General features: G+C 44.5%; 1 protein-coding gene across 1 annotated transcript in view; it reads left to right on the top strand.

The window, feature by feature from the left end:
* Positions 1-26,290, top strand: part of NBEA (neurobeachin) — a gene marked incomplete at its 5' end in the record, with an annotated part of 985,874 nt that overhangs the window by 291,365 nt on the left and 668,219 nt on the right. The window contains 3 exons of the mRNA XM_042782600.1: positions 9,301-9,409; positions 20,332-20,484; positions 22,597-22,765. Coding sequence (XP_042638534.1) covers positions 9,301-9,409; positions 20,332-20,484; positions 22,597-22,765 — 431 coding nt within the window. The remainder of the gene's footprint in view (positions 1-9,300; positions 9,410-20,331; positions 20,485-22,596; positions 22,766-26,290) is intronic.

Raw genomic sequence — 26,290 nt, 5'->3', positions numbered from 1 at the left:
TTTTTTTTTTTTTTTTAAACTTTAAATTTTGTATTCTGATTTTTATGGGAAAATTTTCTGATTGGATGCACTCATGATACAGTGGTCAAGTCCCTTACTGCCAATCGAAAGGCTGAAGCTTACAATTACCAGCCACTTTGTGGGAGAAAGATGTGTCATCTGGCCTCTGCAAAGACTCACAGCCCTGGGAGCCCTATTGGGAAGCTCCACTGTACCCTGCAGGGTCAGTAGGAGTCAGAGTTATTGACCCAGTAGCAGCGCCTTGGCATCTTGGTATCTGGGAACTAGCAGAGGGCATTGTTTTCATCTGATTCAGGAGCTCTGGGTGCTTGATCTCTGGAATTCAGTACACGTGGATGGAACGGGAGACTGGCTGGTCAGAGATGCTGACATAGGTGGTGGAGTTTTTCTTTCCTGTGGTGAAGGTGAGGGCTCTCTGTGTCCTTCCCTCATGGGTGCCATTTTGCAGGCATCCATGGTGTCCTGGTGTGGGCAGGGAGCCAGCTGTTTCCCTCTGTGTTGCTCTTCTGTCCAGTGTATTCACCTCATTCCTCTGCCCTTGCAGTTCCTTCCATTTCTGGTGCCCAACCGTCTCAAGCATCATTGAGATTTAGAAGCACTCTTTTGCAGTGTCATGGTCTACCTTCATCCCAGTCCTGTTGTTCAACCTGTGAATCATCCTGCTAATCTATGCTGCCTTAAAATACTGAGGTACAATTTCCTCAGATTAGCTCCCTTCCTGTGTTCCCTGTTTGGGGTCTTACCCAGCACCATCCCAAAATGTCTGCGGTGAGGCGGAGCTTGTGATGTTAGCAGGTAGGTTCTCCAACCGCCTTTGCTGCCCCTGCTCCTCCCGCCTCCCACTGTGGACTCACCTTGACTTTCCTGCACCTCAGCTGTGGTCCAGGTTCTGAGATCTCAGTCTGTGCTTGTTGGTGTTTGTTGTTCCAGGGGATGGTCCTGGGGGACGGAATGGAAGTGCTCACTCACTTCACCATCTTACTCCACCCTCGATAGTTTTTCTTAAAAGAGACACAATGCTTAAGGAAGGAAGAAACGCTTGATATGTGCAACTTCTTGGTTAAATACCGAAGGTAATATGCTGAAGTTAAGAAGATGGTCTCGAAAGGTTACATATGGTTTGATTCCATTATACAATACTCTGGCAATGTCAGAACTATCGTGATAGAGAAGAGTCAGGTAGCTCCTGGGGGTTGGAGGTGTGGGGTGTGAGTGGTGTGGGGTGAGGCTGTGAAGGAATAGTCCAGAGCTTTTTTGGGATGAAGGACGTGGTCTGTGTCTTGAATGTGATGATGGTTATGCATATCTATACACCTGTTAACAATATCAGGAAAGCAAGAAAGGAAAAATTGATTTTACTGTGTGATCATTTAAAAAATAAAATTAAAGAATAATAGAAAATATCTGGGGCAAAGTCTATGTACAACATACTTGATTTTGCTTTCTATGTGGTCAACTGTTTTCTATTTATTTTCCAGGATTTTGTTAATTTCAACACTTTTACTGTATATTCTTAACACCTGCATATGCTACATAGACAGTGGCTTGACTGAGTGCAGAGCCAGCACCGGAGTGAGGATCGGCCGTTTGACCTCTTCCCTACAGTGGGTTTGACCTTAAAATCAATTAGAGAATTCAGAGATAGTTAAGGATAGTTAAGATCACCCACATGTAGTTATAACATACTATAAGGATCTCAGGGTTTTCTTGCCAATTTAGAACTTTGTTTTTCCTCAGGTATTTGCAAGTTCCATCATTAAGTCTCTAAATTATTCACGTATCCATGGATATGCACGTGATCACTAGTGCTGCTGCTGTTTGTAAAAAGCTCAGAAGGTTTTCATGGAGGACACATGTCTATTTAGAGAGTTGCAAAAGGTTGTCTCTCAGTTTGGGTTAAATTGCAGAACTGTTAGTCTTTGAGGGCTATTCTTTTATATGTATGTCAGTGTTTCTAGTAAATGTTTGTGGAATGTTTATAGGGAGTTATGAAATGAGCTGATTGAGAAGTGAGCTATTTTTTCTCCAGCCATGCACTCCTAATATAGGGCAACATATTATAGGAGGTTTCGAATGAATTCCTCTCCATGTATGAATTTTAAGTTTTGTTTCCTCTGTTCCACAGATTTTGACACATTTCAATCACACTATTGTAAACTTTTATTTTGGGGGGATGTGATATGTTTTGTCAGAAATGATATAGGCTGATGAAATGTACAATCCAGTGCTGCTACAAGTGAAGGGGAGGTGCCGATGTGTCATAGCCACAAGGAACAAATGCTCCTCAGTACCCACAGAAGGCCAGATTGTGGCATTGTAGAGATTGCGTTTGTAAAGGTGCTTGCCTCCGGATGGGGCTGAGGGAAAGGGCAGAAATTATGGAGGGGAGACTTACAGTCAGGGACAGGTTAAGGGACTTCATTTCCACCTCCCTGATGTGTCCGTGTGTCCTCACATTTTACTTGCATTTCACCGTTTTCCTTATTTGACTCTGCGGATAGACACGTGTTTTGCTTATTTCTGCGTATACTGAAAGTGTAAACTGAGGAATGTGGCGGTTGGTGTGTCTGTTCACGGTCTCTGGAGTAAGTGGTAGGGTTTCAGATACCATCTGCAGGAGGACATTTGTCCAGAGTCGGGCTAAATGTATGTAGAGTTAAAGTCGTGCCTTAGACCTCACCGGTTTTGTATTGTGAAGGCATTGAACCCTTCTAATGTACAGTGAGAGTTTTGTGTCCTGGAAGCTGTCTCAGGCGTGATGTGATCTGGGGCATGGTCCTAAGCTGACTCCTTTTATAGTGTTCCTCCTGCTGTGATCACTCTCATCCAGGGAGATTGTGAGGGAGAGACCCAGCATAGCAGTGACGCTGTTTGATGGTTCACCTCATTGTAAACATCCTTTTCAAGGTTCCAGTATATTTCAGCACTGAATGAGGCTACATAAGAGATGAAACTGTCTGCAAACCCCAAAATATTTTTTCCTTACTGGTGCCGTAAGTCTTGTTTGGAACTTCATCTACCTCTAAATTTATTCTGACAGTTGCTTTGCCTGTGACATTTAAGACTAAAACCATCTTTTGAACAGGTGAGAGGCTTCCTTTTAAGCAGGGATGAATCTGTAGTTTTTCATTAGTTATTTCCATTCTTCTTAAAATGATTATTTCTCTAAAAAGTCCATCTAGAAGTCGGTCTTTGCTTGTTCCAGGTCATTGCGTAGCAAGCAGCCATTGTCTGTCTTGTGAGATCTGCTCTTGAGCTGAATGAACATAGGGTATATATTCACCCTGAACCATCTCAGTCATAAACTGGGTACCTTTTTACAATACAGTGCATCCTCCGATAAATAAGCCCACTCAGTGATATTAAAACTTTCACATTACATTCCGTTAGTTTTCTACACTTGTTATTTAAAAATAAAAATCTAATAATGGAGCGATGAAAATGGGTGGTTGTATTAAAATCATATCATAGCCTGTATTTATATAAGTTTCAGTGAAACCTAAATGTGGGGTATATTTTCATTAAAAAAGAGAAATTAGTTCTGTTCATACACACACAGTTACTACTTGTGGGCATTTGTGAGCTAAGACTGTTACAGTGTTCTCTGCTAATATGAGCCCCCGAGCTCTGCAGGGACCAGGGATGTGCTAAGGCTTTGTGGTATTATGATGATAGTATGATACTTGTATGATGGCATTATGATGGTACTATGATAGTATTATGATAGTATTGCTTTTTTTTTTTAATCTAGCTCTTTACATGTTTGATACTTGAAAGAAATATTATTTGCTAATTTAAGTAAAGTTTGATAAGAGTTAGAAGATGACAATTATTTTTAAGAAAATACTGTAGATTATCTGTGCCATTTTCCTTAAGAGGAAATAAGATGAAAACCATAACCATTCCTGAAATCGAATTGCTACCTAAGGGTTTTTATACAACATAGTATGATACGATGCTTTCTATTGAAAAGTTTAGCAATTTTACATCATGAGAGAAAAACAAGCCCCCTTTTTGCCTCCTTGCTCCGAGAATCTGACACTAGGTTTTGCTCTGCTTTTCAAGAGACCGCTCTGCGTTGCGTTAGGCGTGGCTGACGTAGCGCCTTGCTGTTGGGTATCGTGTGCGTCCCGCTGGTCTGTGGAGGAAGTGGGGCGTAGGGGACTGGGAACGGCTAAGTGCCCTTCGCATTTGCCTCTGTGTCCAGGGGTCGGAAATAGGCCACAATGGGGAGGGAGTCTGTGTGGCAGCGCACGGGACTGTGCGAGCTTGTGGGGAGCCCTGCGGCAAGCCGGTGCCTTTTAGTTACTGCTAGGTTTGTTAACTTATGTTTGAAAACGTACATCTTCGAAGATGGCCTCTGGTTACTGTTACGTCCACCATGTCAAATATAACTTATTTTAAAGATTCTCAGAAAAGATTTGCCATTCCTACTGCACTGGGTTTTCGGTGTAAATGAAAGAACGTTTGCTAAGTGAAGGCATTTGACTTTTCATTAGTTGTCATGGTTATTACTGAAGTGAAGTAAACATTACGTGGATAACAGTCATGTGTTAACACTGAAGTGAAGTTAATGTTACATAGGTAACAGTTATGTGTTAACACCGAAGTGAAGTTAAAGTTACATAGATAACAAAGTCACATGTTAATACTGAAGTGAAGGTAACATTACACAGATAACAGTCATGTGTTAACACTGAAGAGAAGTTAACATTACATAGATAACAGAGTCACATGTTAATACTGAAGTAAAGTTAATGGTACACAGATAAAGTCATGTGTTAACACTGAAGTGAAATTAACATTAGACAGATAACAGTCATGTGTTAATAGTAAAGTAAAGTTAAGGTTCCATAGAAAACAATGTCACATGTTAATACTGAAGGGAAGTTAACATTATATGGATAACAGTCACGTGTTAATACTGAAGTGAGGATAACATTACACAGATAACAGTCCTGTATTAACACTGAAGTGAAGTTACAGTTACATGGATAACAAAGTCACATGTTAATACTGAAGTGAACTTAACATTACATGGATAACAGTCATGTGCTAACATTGAAGTGAAGTTAAAGTTACATAGATAATATTAAGTCACATGGTAATATTGAAGTGAAGTTAATATAACATGGATAACAGTCACACGTTAACAGTGAAGTAAAGTTACATAGATAACAAAGTCACATGTTGATACTGAAGTGAAGTTAACATTACATGCATAGCAGTCATGTATTAACACTGAAGTGAAGTTAACATTACATGGATAACAGTCATGTGTTAACAGTGAAGTGAAGTTAAAGTTACATGGATAACAAAGTCACATGTTAATACTGAAGTTAACATTAAATGGATAGCACAGTCACGTATTAATACTGAAGTGAACTTAACATTACACAGATAGCAGAGTCTCATGTTACTACTGATGCGAAGTTAATGTACAAGGATAGCAAAGTCACGCATTAACACTGAAGTGAAGTTAATGTTCCTCAGATAGTACAGTCACACATTAACAGTAACATGAAGTTAATGTTACAAGGATAGCAGTCACATGTTAATACTAACATGAAGTTAACATTACTCGGGTAGCACAGACACACGTTAATACTAACATGAAGTTAATGTTACTCGGATAGCACAGGCACACGTTAATACTAACATGAAGTTAACGTTACTTGGACAGCACAGTTACACATTAATACTGAAGTGAAGTTAATGTTAGTCGGATTGCATAGTCACACATTGATATTGACGTGAAGTTAATGTTACTCAGATAGCATAGTAACGTGTTAATACTGATGTGACATTAACTTACAAGGACAGCATTGTCACATGTTAATACTGAAGTGAAGTTAATGTTACTCAGCACAGTCACGTGTTAATACTTGTGCGACATTAATGTTATTCGGGTAATACAGTCACGTTCATGCTGAAGTGAAGTTAACATTACTCAGATAGCACAGTCACACGCTAATACTAACATGAAGTTAACATTACCTGGGCAGCACAATCACACGTTAATACCGAAGTGAAGTTAACGTTACTCGGATAGCACAGTCACACGTTAATACTGAAGTGAAGTTAATGTTACTTGGATAGCATAGTCACACATTAATACTGACATGATGTTAATGTTACTCAGATGGCACAGTCACATGTTAATACTGAAATGAAGTTAACTTTACTCAGATAGCACAGTCACACATTAATGCTGAAGTGAAGTTAATGTTACTTAGATAGCACAGTCCCGCGTTAATACTTGTGTGACGTTAACGTTATTTGGGTAGCACAGTCACACGTTCATGCTGAAGTGAAGTTAACATTACTTAGCACAGTCACATGTTAATACTAACATGAAGTTAACGTTACTTGGGCAGAACAGTCACACGTTAATACTGAAGTGAAGTTAACGTTAATCGGATAGCATAGTCACATGTTAATACTGCCATGACGTTAATGTTACTCAGATAGCACAGTCACATGTTAATACTGAAGTTAAGTTAACATTACTCGGATAGCACAGTCACACATTAATACTGAAATGAACGTTACTCGGATAGCACAGTCACACGTTAATACTGAAGTGAAGTTAACATTACTTGGATAGCACAGTCACACGTTAATACTGACATGACGTTAATGTTACTCAGATAGGACAATCACACGTTGATACTGCAGGTGAAGTTAACATTACTCAGATAGCACAGTCACACGTTAATACTGAAGTGAACGTTACTCGGATAGCACAATCACATTTTAATATTGAAGTGAAGTTAATGTTACTCGGATGGCATAGTCACATGTTAATACTAACATGAAGTTAACGTTACTCGTATGGCACAGTCATGTGTTAATACTAAAATGAAGTTAATGTTACTTAATTAGCACAATCACATGTTAATATTGAAGTGAAGTTAACATTACTCCGATAGCGCAATCACGTGTTAACGTTCTGGAATAATAATAAGTGAACACTTCTGTTTTGGATGGAACTTCACGGCATTTGGAAGTCTCAGGTGATTCAGTAGATGTTTGAGAAACCGTGGTCCTTCTCGCGTCTGTGTCAGTTGATGCAGTGCTGGATAGGAAGGTGATTTATTGTGTGAAGTACATCTTTCCCCTTTTATCATGGACTGTGGAGATTAGAGGGAGACATTTCTAGGCTCTTTTTATGGCAATGGTAATGTTAAAAAGAAATCCTGGGTGGCACAAATGGTGAAACACTGAACTACTGCATTGGGGGTTGGCAGTTCCACCTCACCCAGAGGGACCTTGGAAGATAGGCCTGGTTACTGGGTTCTGAGAGGCCGCAGCCTTGACAACGCTGTGGGGCAGTTCTGCTGTGCAGTGTGGGGTCCCCATGAGTCTGAGTCTGCTGGGTGGCACTGGCAACAACTGTGTTTGGGAATCCTGGCCATCCTTCCGCCCCAGCAGAATTCCGTAGATAGATTGGGAAATCATGCAGTTCCTAGGAAACGGTTTTCTTTATTCTTTTCAGTTATTCGGGCAGAAGTGTTCTTTGCAGCAGTACCTTAGCAGCTGTTTGTGAAGCAGCCTTGACTGTTGAGTCAGTTCATAGGAAATGGAACAAGTCACGTGTTAGCTGTGCTGCTTCACAGAAATGCTAAAAACTCTCGCGGGGTTCCTTGGGAGCTATGTTTTCCTTATAAATGTCTAACTTTGACTTAAAACCAAAATAAATAATGCCATTGATTGGTGAAACAGTATTAGTTTTCTTTTCTTTCTTTCTTTGACTTAAAGTGATAGAATCAATTAATAATTGGATTTTAATTTCCTGTTATGAAGTATTTTCTTTTTGGATACCCTCTCCCCCCCCCAATAAAGCTGATATCATGTCATCCACCAAACTACCAGTTTTTAAAATAATAATGATGTTATTGGTTCTTGTTATGAGAAGTTTTCTGATTTGAACAAGACTAGTCTCATTACCATGGACAGTGTGTTCCCAGTCCTGTTGAAACGAGAAGACCAGCGGGTAGAATAAGTTTAGATTCTCTTTAGGACTCAGTACTTTTCAAGTTTTCCTCATTAAATTTTCTGAATGACTTATAAGAAAGTACTTCTGCATCTATAATATATTTGGAAATTTGTAGTTTTATCCCTTGTTTGTGAATATTAATAGGCGATTTAGAGTACAGGATAAAGCACTATCCATACCTGTTGTTTTCATTGATGATGGAGTCTAGCTTATGGCCTTGTCATCATTAACCCTAGTAAAGCTGCACTATAAAGGACCCTGTGTTTCCCTGGTGGGGACAGGATGCTCAGGTCCCAGTCCTGCTGGAATTCCTCTGGGTCACTCGGTGAAGTACTGCGTCACCAAAGCTTAACTGAGTGCAGTCATTCGCTTTTCTTTTGTTTCTTTATTCATTCATTAACAGACTTATGGAGTGCTTAATCTTTGGCACATCTCACCGTTGCTTTATATATTTGTAGGTACATTTGCAATTAATTGCCTTTTTTTTTCAATGTTGCATAAATTATTTATCTTCTCTGCTGTCATGAAGTTTTCCTGAGGGCATACTTGAATATATTATCAATGACATGTTGCATATTTATCTGATTTTTTTTTAATTAAAAAAAAAATTTTGAAAAATAGGTATACCCAAAACACTTATATAAAAAATAGGTGTATTTGTACCAAAGCCATATTGTGTACATATTTAAAATTCCCTAATGTAGCATGTTATTCAAAATACTATTATGACAACATCTTTATGATGGAGAAGTGACATATGAACATGTGTTTCCTGTGTTCGATTTATTTGACATGGGGATATGGGTATGTATGTAGAGATAGGCTTTGCTGTTTTACTTGTGGGATATAAAGAAACTATACGCTTAATTGGGAGCTCTGGTAGCATAGTGGCTAAGGCACTTGACTGCTAACCAGAAGGCTGGTGGTTCAAACCCACCAGCCACTCCTCGGAAGGAAGATGGGGCAATCTACTTCCGTAGTGATACTGCCTCGGAAACCCAAGGAGGGGTCACTAGGAGTCGGGTCCCACTCGACGGCATATAACAACAACAACAACATACACTTAATTTACATAAGGAACTTTAAAGGAATAAAAGTAGTTTTCTCATGCTTGTGAGAGAAAAGACTTGTATATTTTAAGGTATAGTTTTTGTCAACAAAATAGAGATTAGAGTTGAACGTGGTGGTTACCCTTTTGCATAATGAAGCGACGCCGTGGGAAGCTGTGTGTGAGCGGCTTTGGGCAGCTGCGGGCTGAAGTTGTCTGTGCTTCCACACAGCGCCACCCTCCTGGCCTTCCTGGTGGAGCTGCTGAAGAGCTCGGTCGCCATGCAGGAACAGATGCTGGGCGGAAAAGGCTTCCTGGTCATCGGCTACTTGCTGGAGAAGGTAAGTGGCGCGTGTGCAGGGCCTCCTCATGCCCCTTGCTCGTAGCGCTGTAAGTGTCCGGGGGGCCTCCTCTTTCCCGCGCAGAGGCCCGTGCAGTCCGCCAAGTCTGTCATCTGTAGATGGCGCGTTTGGCCCTACGTGTGTTAGAAGGTTTCAACAAGATGGAAGCTAGTGAAAGAAGTTACTTCATCTCCCTCACGCAAAAGGTGCACATGCTGCTGCTTTTAGATTCTGTTCTAGTTGTTTCTTTGTTCTCGGTTTGTCTTAGATGCTTAGAGGTAGTGTCAAGTTCAGGTTGTTTAAATGGTTTCCCTTTGTAGTTTTTGCTTAATTTTTTCAATTACAACGTCAGCATCTTGCGGCTGTGATGGGGAAGCATGGTTCTGTACTCTTTACCCGGCGGTTGAATTGGGGGACAGCACGCCAAAGTTGGGAGGCCCTTACAGGTCGTCCCGATTCCAAACAGCCGGGAGGTTAGAAGAAGGGTGCTGGGCGGGCAGGATGAGTCCTCCGTAGATGTTACGGCCTCTCGCCGGCGTCTCACACCCAGAGCGTTAGGCACGGAGGTCAGCAAGAGGCAGACAGTGCACCTCCACACGCGCGGACCCAGTTTGCGTGGCGTGGCCTCCTCACAAGACAACTGTCGAGCAGAGGACTACTACTCCACGCACCTCTTCCTGTCCCAGGGTGAGGGGCAACCTTCTGCAAGTCCTCCCCGCCCAGGTGGGCATGGTTGGGGGCTCCACGCTGGCACACAGCCCAGGGACGAGCATGGGCTAGCCATTGCTGCACTACCCGGCAGGCTCCAGGGAGGAGGACCCGGCTCAGAAGGAGGGGCGCTGGAGGCCTCATCACGCCCCCTCCCTCCCTGAGGCCTGAGTTGGGGACCTGCAGTTCATTGGCATTTTTTAAGTGCTGCCTGGCGATTTTGTAAAGCAAAGAGCACCCTAACTGTGTGGGCTGTTTTAGAAATCATAGCCAAAAGGCCAGCCTTAGTTCTTTGCCCACATTAATATATTTGAATTTTCAAAATGTCTTTATTGGTATATAGTATAGCACTTAAGTCTATTATAAACAGTGTGAACTATCCGAGTTTAGTTTCTGTCATTTATGTCCTTTTTTTTTAAATATCTGTGTGACCGCTGTTTTAGTCACAGTAGTCCTGTTTGAACAGTGAGTGCCCGAATTCTGATCACAGACGCACAGAATGTGGATGTAGCATGTGCTTTTCTTTAAAACTTAAAATGGGATTTCATGAATAAGAGGGTTGTGTTTTTCTCTTGTTATAAAAAGAAGTGGCTATCACCCTCCTGAAGGATCTCAAGCGTTTTCACGTCAGTTAAGTGTTTAACATGCATTCAGTGCAAACGCAATGCTTGTGGAAAGAGCAGAGGTGAAGTAGCAAGGAGAAGGAACCACTTCCCCTGTGGGGAAGGAGACTGAGAACCCTGCTGGAAGGCAGCCTGCTTCCCCTGCTGCAGATTCTCCCTGAGACCCGGTAGGCGCCTCTCCTAGGAGCTAAGGCTGCTCTTTCTTCACGGCTGGCCACGGAGGATGGTTGAGTAGACCATCACCAGCCACATTGCTTTGTTGAAGGAATTTGTCCAGTAGCATTATCAAGAACTTTATTAAGGGTCTGTGGTTTGTTTCATTTTATTTTTTATAACTTATTTTATTTTTACTGTTGAAAATGTACAATAGCAGAACTGACACTAGCTCAGGTCTGTCGTCCAGTCCGTGATGGTGTCACGTTCTGCAGGTTGTGTGGCCGTTCCCACCCTCCTCTCCTGAGTGTTCACCTCAGTGACATTCCTTCACTGCCCCTCAGTTTCCGGTCTCATCTTTCGAGTTGCTCTTGTCCAGGCAGACGTGATTTAGCAGTTAAGTAAACTGTTCTTTGGTTTGAAGCAGACTTCAGGGAGTAATGTTGCTTTAAGGTTTAAAGATTATCTTAGAATAGTAGATTTGGGTTTTTGGTTTATTTTTAATATAATGGAAACCTGTTTTTCTGTATCTAGAATACTGAGAATTGTTTAGAACAGCCATATTAAATTACATTTTATATGAATTAGCTTTTAATGAAATGCCTTTGTAAAATGACTGTACTTTGCAAGGTTGGTATCAGGATCTACCCCTTTAACACCCTTCTCTTCTGTTTACTGAGGATTTATCAACAGAATACAGAGGTGTGGATTCTGTAATACTGAAAACTTGGCTTAAAAATAGAAATGTTGGGAAAAGGCTTCTTGTCAAATAAAAAGACACAGTACTCAGTACTTCTTTCTCAACAATAATATCCATAGAATTAATATATTGTCAGTTTAGTGGGTATCTCGTTGTGGTTTAAATCTGCGTTCATTTACAATTTTAATAAGCTTAGGCATATTTTCCTGTACTCCTCATTCCTGTGAATGTTTGTTCATGTCCTTTGCTCTTTTTTTTTTTTTTTTTCTGATTATGATTTAGGTGAAAATTTACAGAGGAGATTCACTTTCCATACAGCAGCTCACATACACTTTGTCTCATGTCATTGACCACAGTTTCCCACAATGCAACAGCTCCCCTCCCACATCCTCCCTATAGTTACCTCTTCCCTGTGCCCATCCCTCCATGCACTCCTGCCCCCTGAGCTGTCTCCCTGTGCATAAGCAGCCCTTCTTTCTCCCATGATTGTTCTCTTCAAGGGGTGTATCTACTTGAGGTAAATGTTCAACTCATATGTCTGTCTTTTGTTTGGCTGGAAACCACAGGCGTGGGTTCAATTCCAGACCTGAAGGGCAGTTAGGGGCCATAGTCTCAGTGGTTCCACCAGGCTCTATCAGACCAGCAAAACCTGTCCCCACCCCTTTTTTTTTCTCCAAATGATTTTGAGTTTTGTTCCACATTGTTCTCCCTCTCTATCCAGGATCTCCTACATAGATCTCCTTCCAAGTGGATGACACTGGTAGCCGGGCACCATCTAGTTCTTCTGGTCTCATAGTTGTATAGGCTGCAGATCGGATGGTGTACCAGTCTCTAGGGCTAATTGTTTCCTTGAATTTTGGTTTTCTTCATTCTTCTTTGCTCTGGACAAGGAGAGAGCCATCATTGCATCTAGATGGCCACTTGCTAGCTTTGCTCACTTTTGACCCCCTGTTTTGCTCCACATCTCCAGCCCAGGCACTCTCTACTGTGCTTTCTGTCTCTGTACATGTGTGTAGTCCAGGCATTTTCTGTTAATGAATGGCTTCTTTCCCCAGCATTGTGTTTCCAGGGTTCACTCATCCTGTAACCCGGATCAGCACTTCCTTTCTTTGAGGGTTATTCCGTTGTATGGGGCTACCCGCTTTTATTTGTCCACCCAGTAAAGGAGGAGCATTTGTGTGGCTTCCTTTTTGAATTTCGCTTGTAGCCCCAACTCGACGAAGATAAAGAACATTCGGCACCTGAGCGAGCACTCTAGTGCCCTTTGAGGCACTTTCTGATGACAGTTCTGGGCATCTGTGGCCACGTTTTTGAGGGGATGTGTGTGTTCACTTTGTGTAGATACAGCAGGAGGAGTGGAGTGACCGGGTCGTGCAGTCATGCTGAGCCTAAGCGTTGGAGGAGCTGCCAGAAGTTACACAAAGTGGCCTGGCGCGCGTTTCTTTCCACAGTGCTCGTCAGGGCTCTGTTCCCGCCCAGCTGCCCGACTCTTGTTACCATTGGTTGTCTTGAGCCTAGCTGCCCCGGGGGTGTGCCAAGCTGTGTCACACTGGTTTTAGTTTCCATTTTCCTGATGGCTGCTGCTTGGGAGCGTCTCCCCATGTGCTTATCAGCTGTTTGTGTATCTTCTCTGGAGAAGTGTCTGTGCAGATCCTTGCCTTCTTTTAAATTGGGTTATTTTTCTTTTTATTATTGAGTTGTAAAAATTATTTTTGTATTGTAGATTTTGTGATGTCTTTTGGTGAACCCATCCACCACCACACACTGCCACTGAGTCAGTTCCAACTCCTAGCAGCCCGTAGGGTCTCCAACGTTGTACATCTTTACAGCAGTAGATGGCCTCATCTTCCTCCCACAGAGCAGCTGGTGGTTTGAACCACCAACCTTCTGGTTAGCAGCCAAGTGCCTTAGCCACTGCCCCAGGAGAGCCCTTTCTTGTGATCCGTGGTCAGAAGTGCCCTCCGTGCATGACTGCAGAGCTCTGTCTTTGACAGGGGAAGATTCTTTAGTCCAGTCATTTTTTCTCGCTTACAGCTTTTTCTGTTTTTAACGTTTCTGAGATACACATATCAAACACTATACAAATCCAAATCTTAACTGTGCAGTGTGATTGATGTTTATACATGTGTTCACCCTTGTCAGCCTAGCCAGATGAAGATCAAGAACATTTTAGCACTCTAGAAAACTCTTTAGAGCCCCTTTTGAGTTAATATCCCCAGAGTTAAGTCCTGTTTTGACTTCTGTCACCACTGATTAGTGTTTGCAGTTCTTGTACTTCAAATAGGTGGATTCATTCAGTATGTAGTGTTTTGAAAAATCTATCTTTTTTCACTCAGGAGAAGGAACTCTGGTGGTGTAGTGGGTAAGGTGTGGTTGTACCCAGAGGTTGGTGGTTTGAACCAATCAGCTGCTCTGCAGGAGGACGATGAGGCAATCTACTTCCATAGATATTTACAGCCTTGGAAACCTAATGGGGGTGTCTCTGAGTTGGAATCGACTCAGTGGCAGTGGAGCTGGATTTTGGTTCATTCAAGATAATGCCCTTGAAATTCATCAGTATTGTTGTATGTAGCAGTTGGGTTCTGTTGTATGTATAAACCACCATTTATTTATTCAGTCTAATGCGGATGGAAATCTAGGGTATTTCTAGGCTGTTGTTATTATGTTATTAGGCTATTAATGAGTAAAAGTGCTGAGAAGATTCTGCACCTGGTTTTGGTGCACACCGGCTCTTCCTTGGCTTGGCTGTGTCCTCAGGCGTGAAGCTGTAGGGCCGGGGTGGAGACATGCGCTCAGCTTTGGGAGATGCTACCGAGCGGGTTTCTGACGCACTGTCACTGTGTGTGCCGCTGCCGGCTGGGCGTGGGAGTTCCAGCCCATTGGCATCCTTGTCAGCATTTGGTATGGTCTGTCTTTGAGGTGGAAAGCCTTCCTTCAGGTCTGTCAGGGAAATGAAAACAAACCAGTTGCTGTCACGTCATTTCATGGTGACCCCATGTGTGTCAGAGTAGAGCTGCACTCTGCCAGTTTCTGGCCTGTGCCCTTTCAGAAGGCAGACCGGGAGCTTCATGCTGAAGGCCTTTCTTCTGAGCCCACTGGATGGGCAGAGCCACCTGCCTTTCTCTTAGTGGGTGAGTGCTGAACCCTTGCACTGGCCAGGGCTTCTTTGGGTCACAGTGGTATCATACGGTGTTCTTGTTGGTTTGTTGTGGTTTCCATGACGTAATTTCAAGGATAAGTTTATTACAGTTTATTGAGGTGTAATTCATATGCCTTATAAATTTTCCATTTAAAGTGTACAATTGAGCATTTTCCCAGCACATTTACACAGGTATGTAACTGTCACTGCAGTCAGTTTTAGAGCAATATCCGTGATCCCATTAGCCTGACTTCTCATTTCCCACTGAGTCCCCCACCTGGACAGCACCAGTCTCCTCGCTGTGTCTGTGGGCCCACCTGCCCTGGACGCAGCATGTAAACGGAGCCCTGCAGCATGGGTCCTGTACCACACACAGGCTTCTCCCCCTCACTTCATGTTGGTAATGTGTGATGGTCTGAAGTGTGCAGTAGCGTGAACCAGGATTTCCTTTCTTTTTCCTGCTGAACAGTGGACATTTGGTTCTCTGGGTTTGGGGCCATGATGGAGAGTGCTGCTGCCAACATCTGGGTGCCTGTTTTTGTGTAAATGTGCTTTCTGCTTCTGTTGACTGTGCCGCAGGATGGAATCACTGGCAGCATGGTGGCTTAGTCCCGCAGTGCTGCTGTAACAGAAATACAAGTGGACGGCTCTCCCAAACAGAAGTGCATTCTCTCATAGTTTAGGAGGTTACAAGTCTGAGTTCAGAGGGCTGGCTCCAGGGGACAACTTTCCCTCTCTGTGTCTTGTTCCTACGAGGATCCCAGCGCAGGGACCCGGGGCCCAAAAGACATGGTCTGCTCCAGGCTCCTTTTTCTTGGTGGTAGCAGGTCCCCACTCTCTGCTCCCTTTTCTCTCCTTTGGTCTCTTGTAAGATGGAAGGTGTTGCAGGACACACCCAGGGAAGCTTCCCTTACATGGGATCAGAGCTGTGATGGGACTGAGCGTGTTGCAGCCCCCCATTCATCTTAACCCTCTTACTCCCATCAGATAACATTGTGGGGGACCCTTCCACATCTGCCACGTGACATCATTACAGAACTTCTCAACCACTGAGGATCATGGCCCAGCCGCGCAGTCATGCATTTCAGGAGGACACAATTCAAACCATGACACGTGGTAACGCTAACCATTTGAGGAACACCCAGCTTCCCTTGCATAGTGGCTGTACCATTTCACATCCCCATCAGCAGTGTTTAAGGGCTTTCCCTGAGCTGCTGTCTCTCCAGCATGCAGAGCTGTGACTGTCTCTCCCTGTCTCTGCTCTGGCACCTGCAGGGTTCACTTTGAGCTAAAGCTCGTCTCCCCTGTGGTTCCTGGAAGGGTCTGGGGCTGCAGTGCTCTCATCCAGGCAGGAGGAGCTCTCCTTCCCTCCAGGTGACAGCTCAGCCAAGGACTCCGCCTGCCTTTCCGTCTGTCATCATGGCCATGAAAATGCTACACATTGATTCTGGGTTTCTGAACTAATCATTCCCCAAAATACAAAAAAATAAAAATATGTGTAAATGATTAGCAGGCTGGATTGGGCTACTTGGAGTCCAAAGAGAAGGGGGCTGGGTGTTGAGCTGTCACCTACTTTATGCTGTAGCTCTACCCGCTAAAATAAGTGTTCATCAGTCTTCCATGATGTTGTAGGCATTGTGGTTTCTGCAGTAAAAGTGAGCATTTCTGGCCACTCATTCCATGTTGTTAGGAAGATCTCTCCTTGTTGGTGGAATCTTTTCCCCTTTAGTGTCCATATGGAGCTCTGGTGGCACAGTGCCTAAGGTGTCTGACTGCTAACCAGAAGGTTGTTGGTTCAGACCCACCAGCCACTCCACAGAAGGAAGATGGGATAATCTACTTCTGTAAAGATTTACTGCCTCAGAAAGCCATAGAGGGTCGCTGTGAGTTGGAAGTGACTTCATGGTAATGGGTTTGATTTTTTTTTGTAGTGTCCATTGTCAGTATTTGTTTTCCTTACTACTGGAGTTTGTGTCATAGATAATGGTCTTCTGAAACTCTTCTGAATACAGTCACTGCTCATACAGCACTTCTTACACGCTACATAGTCATCACCACACCGAGTGATGTCATATGGTCCAAATTGATCTGAGCTTTTCTAAGGGACTTACAGTGTCTTTCTTCTTAAAAGTTTTATGAGATGTACAACTATAAATTATCCATAAGTAATCTCTTTTTAGGAGCTCTGGTAGCATAGTGCCTAAGGCATTTGACTGCTAACCAGAAGGCTGGCGGTTCAAACCCACCAGCCACTCCTCGGAAGGAAGGTTGGGCAATCTACTTCCATAGTGATACTGCCTCGGAAACCCAAGGAGGGGTCGCTATGAGTTGGGGACGACTCGACGGCACCTAACAACAACAACCTGTTTTTAAAAATAGTTTACTCAAAAAGTTAAAGAAAATACAACATATAATAATAATAATAATAATAATAATAATAATAATAATAATAAAGAATTGTTTCAAGCAGTTAATCCAAGTAGCCCATTTGGAGATAGAGCTGAGTGTCTTCTGCTGTCCTGCCCTAGCCTCTTTGCATTCTGCCCCACTCTCCTCTGTTCTGGAATTGACCGGGGCAGCTAAGCTTGTACTGAGGGATCATGGTCGGCACAGACAGATAAAAGAGGAGGACTGTGTCCTTTCTTCCGCCAGGAAGGAGAAGGGAAGGCGGTCTGGGTGAATAGAGTAAGAGGCTGAAGGGTGGAGCACTGCTTACAGGTGCAGATCATAAGCATCTGAAGAGACAATCAGTTCCCCCCGCTGAGATGGAGAGTTAGTGGGGGGGGTGGGGGGAGACAGTGTTAGAAGAGCAGTCTAAAGCGGTCACTTTCTGGCTTAAAAACTGCCACCCAGAACGGTTAACTTTTGTGAGACGACAGGAAAAAAAAAAAAAAGTGGCTTTTTTGAGAAAAGTAGTTGTGGTTCTACTTCATAATACTTCGTATAGTACTTCTGGCGTACCATTTAATAACGCAAAGTGAGGTCAGACTTTTTTCTCACATATCATAGCGGTCAACCTGCTTGTATTTTGCATTCAGAACCATTGCAGTTGTTGTTAGGTGCTGTCAAGTTGCTTATGCCTCATAGCGACCCGTGTACAACAGGACGGACACTGCCTGGTCCCGCCCCATCCTCGGTCATTGCTTGTTCACACCATGCTTGCAGCCCATGTTGCAGCCGCTGTCGGTCCATCTCGGGGAGGGTCTTCTCTGTGGCTGCCCCACCACGCTCCCCAGCCTGATGCTCTTCTCTGGGGGCTGGCTCCTCCTGACCACATGACTAATGTACAAGAGACAAAGTCTCACCATCCTGGCTTCTAAGGAGCATTGCGGCCCTGCTTCTTCCAAGATAGATGTGCTTATCCTTCTGGAAGGGTTCTTCACTCAGCCCCATCATTCAAAGGCATCAGTTCTTCTTCATTCTTCCTTATTCATTGTCCAGCTCTCACACCTTAGTCCTCAGAGTGACACCTTTGCTTTTTAACCCTTTAAAGAGGTCTTTTGCACTGCATTTGCCTGTACAGTGTGTTCTTTGATTTGTTGACTGCTGCTTCCATGGCTGTTGATTGTGATGCAAGTGAAGTGAATTCCTTGACAGCATCAATCTTTTCTGTGTTTGTCAGGATGTTGCTTATTGGTCCAGCTGTGAGGTTTTGTTTTTTTTTTTTTCCGTGTTGAGGTGTAATCCCTATAGAAGGATGTGGTCTTTGATCTTCACTATGGTTTCAAATCTCTTTGCTTTTGGCAAACAAGGTTGTGCCATCTGCATACCTTGGGTAGTTAATGAGTCTTCCTCATTAACATTATTGTTCTTTATAAAGCATTTTATAACATTACAAACATTTTTTATAGGATAAAGTCTGATCTCTGAGAACATTGATCTGGGAACAGAATCTGACTGTTTTCTGTTTCCGAGTTTCAGACATAAGACAGAACGCATCAGATAATGCCCTTGCAATTGTTGATTCCAAGTCACGATGACCCCTCGTGTGCTGGGCATAACTGCTTCATGGCAGTTCCAAAGCAGATTGCCAGGCCTTTCTTCTGAGGCACCTCTGCTGAGCCTTGAGCTTGTTAACCCCACATGTTAAAAATGCTATCATTTCAACCCATCATCAGTATGAAAAAGGAGTTCAGTGTGTGTTTTACACTCACGGCACATCTCATTTCAAACCAGGCCCATTTCAAGTTTCGGTCGCCCCGTATTGCTGTTGGCTGTATTGGAACATGCAGCTGTAAAGTTTGCTTTGGAGGCTCTGCTGTTTATTTTGGAACATTGGTGGCGCAGTAGTTAAGTGCTTGGCTGCTAACTGAAAGGTCAGTGGTTTGAATGCACCAGCCGCTCCGCGGGAGAGAAGCAGTCAGCTTCCACAAGGATGGCTTCTTGGAAACCCTATGGGACAGTTCTACTCTATCCTATAGAGTTGCTATGAGTCAGATCACATTGACAGCAGCCACTGATGGCGGGTTACATGTTGGTGATGCCGCTGGGAACGCTGCTGGGGGGCTCTCAGCAAAGGCGGTGGCGCAGAGGCACAGGTTACCATCCGTTGAGAGTGTGGTTCAGAGGAGAGGGCCACGGGGTCACTCGGCAACGCCTGCCCTTACAGCAAGGAAACCGAGGAATCGTCAGTCATTCGTTAACCTGTTCATGACCAAATTATTTTCTGCTTCTAATTTTTTTTTTTTTTTGTGATACCATATATTTTCAGTCATGGAAGCCATGCTGAAATAGAGGAAATTTTTTTTTTTTTTGAGATAATATGGATTTTGATACAATTATGTGGGATACATGTGTCCCAAATGGACTCTGGTGGTAGGATTGGTGGTGTGAGGCTTGTTTCTTCAGATTCACACAGTTACACAAGTGTGCAGTAGGTGGCAATATGTATTACCCCTGGGATAGCAGCTTCCCAAGAAACCTCAGAGGCTGAAAATGGTGGGTGATGTATGTCCCATGGATTACAAAAGTGTTAAAACCAAATGAGATGAGTATTTTCAAGGGTGTGGGATCAACACCATCAGATACTCAGGATGGTTCAGAAAGGCTTATGTTAAGAAGGAAGGACCCATTGCATTGGTCAATGTGGAACTACTTGTAACCTTTTGGAAGAAGAACTCGGTGATGGGAGGGCCAGCTTGCTTTCACTCTGGTTTGGAACTGGCGTACGTGAGCACACTGCTTTTCCTTGGTGTCTTTTTTCATAACCATGATATTATTTACATTCTGATTTAATGCTCTAGGCCTGAGATCCCTTCTTGTTTGTTACTTTTGCAAACTGCATGAAACTGTTTCTACTCATAACTTATTTTATTTCTCTAGCTTGAGCTAGGAGGAGCATTATATAACGGGAGTTCTTTATCTGCAATCATCCTGGAAAGGGCTTCCGACAATTCAGGGTCACCCTAAGAAATTTCCTTAACTTCTATGCTTCTTTATAAAATTACAGTTTGAATAGCAAAGGAAACATAGAATTTCATGATTTACATTTGAACTATTGGGGATGGCATATGCAAAAGTCCCGTGTACTCACTCGGTCAGCAGTTCCATGATGTGATGTCCTGATATTTTCAGGTTAATTTCTGTTTTCTGTCTTTAGTCATCAAGAGTTCATATAACTAGAGCCGTCTTGGAGCAGTTCCTGTCCTTTGCAAAATACCTGGATGGTTTGTCACATGGGGCCCCGTTGTTGAAGCAGCTTTGTGATCACATCTTATTTAACCCGGCCATCTGGATACACACTCCCGCAAAGGTACATGTTTTAGCTTTATCCACATCATGTTCATGCCATATTGTGAATTAAAACTACCGGATCTAAAGCCTAGGGACAAACCCTGTGAGTATTTCACGGTATCATATAAAAGTCGTCGCTGGGCCTGCAGGCGGGGACCATGGTTGCAGAGGATGTCAAGCTCAATCAGTGCAACATGGTGTATGGAAATGATACTCTGTGTCTTCCTTCGGTGAGAGGTGACTGGAGTCTTCAAATCTTGCAAGTCGCCATCTAAGTGGCGACTATTGACCTCTCTTTGTCAGGAGGAAAGATGAGTGAAGAAAATCAAAGAAGTGTGTTAGTCCAGAGGCCTGATGGAGCCTGAGAACTCAGCCTCTATGACCCTGAGGCAGAAGAGCTAGATGGTGCCCAGCTACCAACGCCAGCCCCTTGGAAAGGGGTCAGAATTGGAGATCCTGTACAGAGCAGGAGGGATTGTGGAAGAAAACTGAAATCATACAAAACGCCAGGCTTCCTGCTCTGATAGAGACTGGACACCCCTGAGACTATTGCCTGGAGTCATCCTTCAGGCTTGGAATTGAACTCTCCAGTGGCTTAATTCCCAGCCAAACAGTAGACAGGCCTGTGAGCTGAACCCTTACACCAGGGCGCTACACTCCTTAGAGCAGTCCGTCATGGGAGATGAGAAGGGCAGCGCCTGCACAGGGAGGAAGGCCGGGGGCAGGAAGGACACAGGGAAGAGGTGGCCAGCGGGAGGACGCGGCGGAGAGGTGCTGCCCTGCGGGGACTGTACCCAGGGCTGGCTGTGCTGCAGGTGGTTTGCTGTTCACTGGGGGCGCTGCTCGGTGGTTAGCTCACGTCCGCGCAGGCCAGCCGACCCAGGTGATTCGTTGCGAGGGGTCTCTTCTTGAAGAGAAAGAACAAGGTCTATGTTATTTGCATTTTGTTTGCTAAAATGGAAGGTGCTACGCCCACGTTAGCTGATGAAATGACATTATACTGTGAGCTTCCAAACTTGAGGGCTCAGTGCTGTGGAAAGGGTGGAAGGCCTCCACGGAGGAGAGTTCTATCCATACTGCTGTAGTGTCTTCACTCCAGGTGTGTGTGTCTCACAGAACACGGCGGGGACCAATGAGGAAATAAAGTGCACAGATAAAATGATGAAAGTAAACGACACTACAGTTAGAACGCTGCGCTGACGGCCTCAGGTGGGCTTCATGTATCTTCCTGGGTGAGCGCTTGAAGCACCGGCCGCTTAGCAGAAGTGAAACTAGCAATTTCATGGGACAGTGGTCATTGTGACTGGAAAAGTGCCTTTACTTGGCATACAGAGTGACAGAGTGATAAGTAAACGAGAGTATGTAAGAATAACTGTCTACATCAAAGACTCATTTTTTCTAGGTCTCGTCATGAACTTCTGATTATTGTGTAATTGACTTGAGGCCCCTGATTCCCTCGTGGACATTTTTTATGAGTTTGAGCTGCAGTTTACCCTTTCCAGGTCTCCCACAAGCTCTGTGTCAGTAATGTTCACGTCCTGATTGTTATGACGGCTCATCATACTCACGTTTGGACTAAATAAACCCAGACCTGAGGGCCCTTCATGCCTCAGGCCAGGTGCTCCCAGTGCAGACTCTGCCAGCTCCACCTACACAGGGACCGTAGGCTAGGAAATTGGAAATGATTAGAACTTTTATGAGACGTGTTGGCAACACCTATTTTTCCAAATATCATGTAGCTGATGTTAACCAGTGGTACTTCTGTTTACCTTGTTCTGCTCCTGGGAAGAAATGTGTGCACCGAGAGCTGCTGGGAGTGACTTTGCTGAGGGCTTTAGTCTGGTTGACTTTGTCAATAACTTGGTCCTGTCAGATTAATGTCAGTTGAATTCTTGACAGAATCATTCCAAATTGGTTAAGGATTAATAATAGCTATTGGATTCCCTTTATTAGAATAAATATCATTAGAATGTGTTACTTGTGGATTTGAAAGCTGTTTTTAGCTCCATAAGAAGACGCCCTTTCCTGGCTTCCCTGGGTAGCGTTTGGACTGGGTTAGGGTGTGTGTCTGGGCCGCGGGCCGAGGTGTCGCGTGTCGGCCTCAGGGCTTGCTCTTGCTGCCCCGTGTTAGGTGCAGCTCTCCCTGTACACCTACCTGTCTGCCGAGTTCATCGGGACGGCCACCATCTATAGCACCATCCGCAGAGTGGGGACCGTGCTGCAGCTGATGCACACGCTCAAGTACTACTACTGGGTCATCAACCCGGCTGACAGCAGTGGCATCGCGCCCAAGGGACTGGGTGAGTACCACCCCGCGTGCACGCGCTCAGCTGTGCCGCTACCTGGCCCGGGCTCGCGGACACTGAGCAGAGGGGCTCCTGGGGGAGCCGTCACTGAACCGTTTGTCTTGTTGCGTAGCAGACCGGGAGGTAGTGTGAGCAGTGCCGGTGGGGCAGGGAACTTTAGGCTCTGCAATTATCACACTGTTTGGAGCATGAGGGTGGGTGTGAATAAACGATAGTCCAAACTGAGCCTTTGTGCCTCTTTTTTGATTGGGAAGCTATATGTAATTGTAAAAGCAGATGAGTGATTTTGGTCATCGCCAGTAGGTTTTGACATTATTACTTTTTCTTTATGTTTTTTTTCTTGCCATCCTCTGTTCACAGGTAATAGAAATTGGTTTCATTCTTCTCCACATTTTCTTTGTTGTTTTAAAAAGTATAGTCCTTTTTTTTCTTGTATATAAACAGTGTGTGGTCATTATGGAAAAGCAAATACTAAAGAAAAGTGTTCACCCTAATCCGTGCTATAGAGTATTGACCATTCCAAGCTTGGTGTCTTTTCCTGTGTGGCTCATTATATAACTGTGGAAAATATTTAAAGTGTCTCACAGAACTAGGTTTAGTTGATTTTTTTATCAGCTCTGTGTCATGATCTGAGAGGATGTACCATCTACATTGTTTCAAAGGTTTGATTCTCTCAGTAGTACTGTGACCCCACTCCCTTTACAACGTGGCCGCCTCCATCTTTGAATTGGGTGACATCACTAGGAAGGGGCTCAGGATGAAGCTTGTCAGTGTTTTCAGAAATGTTACCGGTTGGCGCTCTCCCCAGCCCTGCACTAGTTGGCGCTCTCCCCGGCCCTGCACTAGTTGGTGCTTTCACCGGCAGTGTATTAGTTGGCACTCTCACAGGTACTGTACTTGTGAGCTTTTCTTGGCACACTCAGAGCAGCGGTGACTGGCGTACTTTTATAAAACCTTCTAGATAAGAGAAAATACCATGTCACTATCTTAATGTTCAATTACTAGGTTTTTGTTGTGGAAGGAGGATACGTATACATGCACATTTCCTTCTGAACCAATTGAGAATGAATTGTAGACACAATGCCATTATCCCCTGTTGTCATCACACTGAATTTCCTAAATGAGAAGGACACCCTCTCAGGTGCACTGCCTAGAATTGGGTCAGTCCCGTAATACAGCATTGCCGTCTGATTGTACCACCCCATTTACTTTTCACCCACTACGCCAGTGGTGTCTCTGTGCCCAGTGTCCCAGCTGCGGACTGTGTGCTTGGCAAAGGGGCAGGGAGGCAGCATCTTCTGACCTCCTCTAACCCCACAAGCAGAAGACAAAATCACCACCAGTAGCCCAAGGCCTATCCCTACGAGACCAGACGTGCTGCCTCTCTCTAGCCCTTTCATGAACCCTGACACCAACTGTTCCTCCTGCAACACCACCACCTTTCTCCTGGGTTTAATAATTCACTGTAGTGGCCACACAGAACTCACAGATTATGGGGTTTATTAGGAAAGCACCAGGTTACAATTCAAGTTCAGGAACAGTGCTCAGTCTCTCTCAGCCCGCCATCTCTCAGCCAACAGTCTCTCTCAGTCTCTCTCCCAGAAGTGCATGTCTCTCGGTGTCTCTTTCTCAGCAGCATGTGTCTCTCAGGGCCCCGTTTCTCTCAGCAGCACGTTTTTCTCAGCCAGCCGTCAGAGAGGCTCCTTCTGCCTCTAGGAGGGCCCCTTTTGAGCCCGGCAGAGTGGTCAACTAACCAATCCCAACATCAGAATTCTACACACTTGACAGAGAACGACCTTCCCAGAAAATTACTTTGTGCTGCTCCCAACAGAAATCCCCCGGGTGGATAACTTTAACAATCAGAAGCTATTCAGTTGCTCACTGCAGAGTCCATCACAGAGTTTACACAGACTTAGGGCTGGAAGAACCACAGGACGTAACTTACTACACCGCAGTGCTGCGTTCAGTTTGTCCCATCACTTTAATCTTCTTCAAGGCAGACTGGTTCTTGAGCCCCCCTTGCTTTTCATGGGGGTCTGTTGGGCATCTTGGAAGAACACAGGCCAGTTATTTGGTAGAATAGGTTGGATTTGGGTGGTGTTTGTTCATGATGATTCAGGGTGACTGAGAAAGGAATCATGCCAGTTCTGTTTCTCTGTGTCACATAGGAGGTACACAGAGTGGTGAGGTTAACTCTGATCCAAATGGTTAAGACGGGGTCTGTGGGGTTGTTCATTGCCGGGTTGCAGCGTCAGGACAGGGAAGGGAGGGCAAGACGAGGAACAGCAAAGAGGAAGAACACTTCTTTTTCTTTGACCTGTGACTTTTTCATCCATCCAGAATTAATTTGGCTGTTTTATGGAAGGTGAGCTCCTGACTTGAAATGTACATACACGTTTGTCCCGCTGCCCAGAAGGGGGGCACGCCTCAGAAACCTTTTGAAGCCACAATGGCTCAAAGCGAGGATGCAGTTACCACTAATTTATATGGGAAACGTTTTTGAGTATTCCCATGATACCACACACCCCATCAGCCCTGAAACCGCACTGGCGCAGGGTGCGCAGGGACGCAGGGCGGGGTCTGGCGGTTGGTGCTGAGGCCTTGAGTGCGGAGCCCGGGGGAGGGGCGTGGCCTCTCCACTCCCGCTACCGGGATGTGCTGCCTCCAACGAATGGCTCACTGCAAAACAAATGCTCAACACTAGTGTCACTTGTTGCCTTTTTTCATAAAGCGAAAACCCTTTTGGCAATTACACTTGGTTGGCGGAAACAGGGACTAATCTAGGGCTTCCCTAAAAGCAGAGTGGCGTACAGCAAGCTTTCAAAAAGCAAGGGGTGTCTGCGTGCCTAAGGAAGGCCTTGTTCAGTTCCCTGTCAGCTGGAATGTTGCCTTTTAGGACACTCTGAAGGTCACGTGTGCACAGCAGGTTTCATAGCCCTGCTGTTCGTGTGGGCACCCACCTGAAAGCAGAATCTTTTTGCTCTGATGTTGACTTTGGCCTGAACCCTTTTGTTCCTTAAATTGCTATTTTCCATTGTTTGCAGCCTGTCCTCCACCCCCACATACCTGGTGTTGGCCATTTGTCATCCTTCCACCCCTGTCTCTGCTCGACAGGCACAACCCACACACGCACACAGTTTTTTCATTCACTTCTTAAGAACCTTTGTTTTAGGATTATGGTTCTAACATTCAGTTTTTTTCTTTTAAGTCATTATGGTAAATATAAACCCAAAACCTACTGCTATCAGGTCGATTCCAACTCATAGCGCCTCTAGAGGACAGAGTAGAGCTTCCCCATAGAGTTTCCAAGGCTGTCATCTTTACAGAAGCAAAGCCCGAACCACACCCACTGCCATGGAGTCTATTCTGACCCACAGCGCCCCTAGAGGACAGATTGGAACTGCACCACAGGGTCTCCAAGGCTGTTGGTCTTTATGGGAGCAAAGCCCAAACCACACCCACTGCCGTGGAGTCCATTCTGACCCACAGCGCCCCTAGAGGACAGAGTGGAACTGCACC

This window comes from Orycteropus afer, unplaced genomic scaffold (genome assembly GCF_000298275.1).
Source record: "Orycteropus afer afer isolate SDZICR_OR568_19922 unplaced genomic scaffold, OryAfe1.0 scaffold00384, whole genome shotgun sequence".
Lineage (NCBI taxonomy): Eukaryota > Metazoa > Chordata > Mammalia > Tubulidentata > Orycteropodidae > Orycteropus > Orycteropus afer.
Note: the sequence above shows the minus strand (reverse complement) of the source record. Positions and strands in the feature narration are given on the sequence as shown.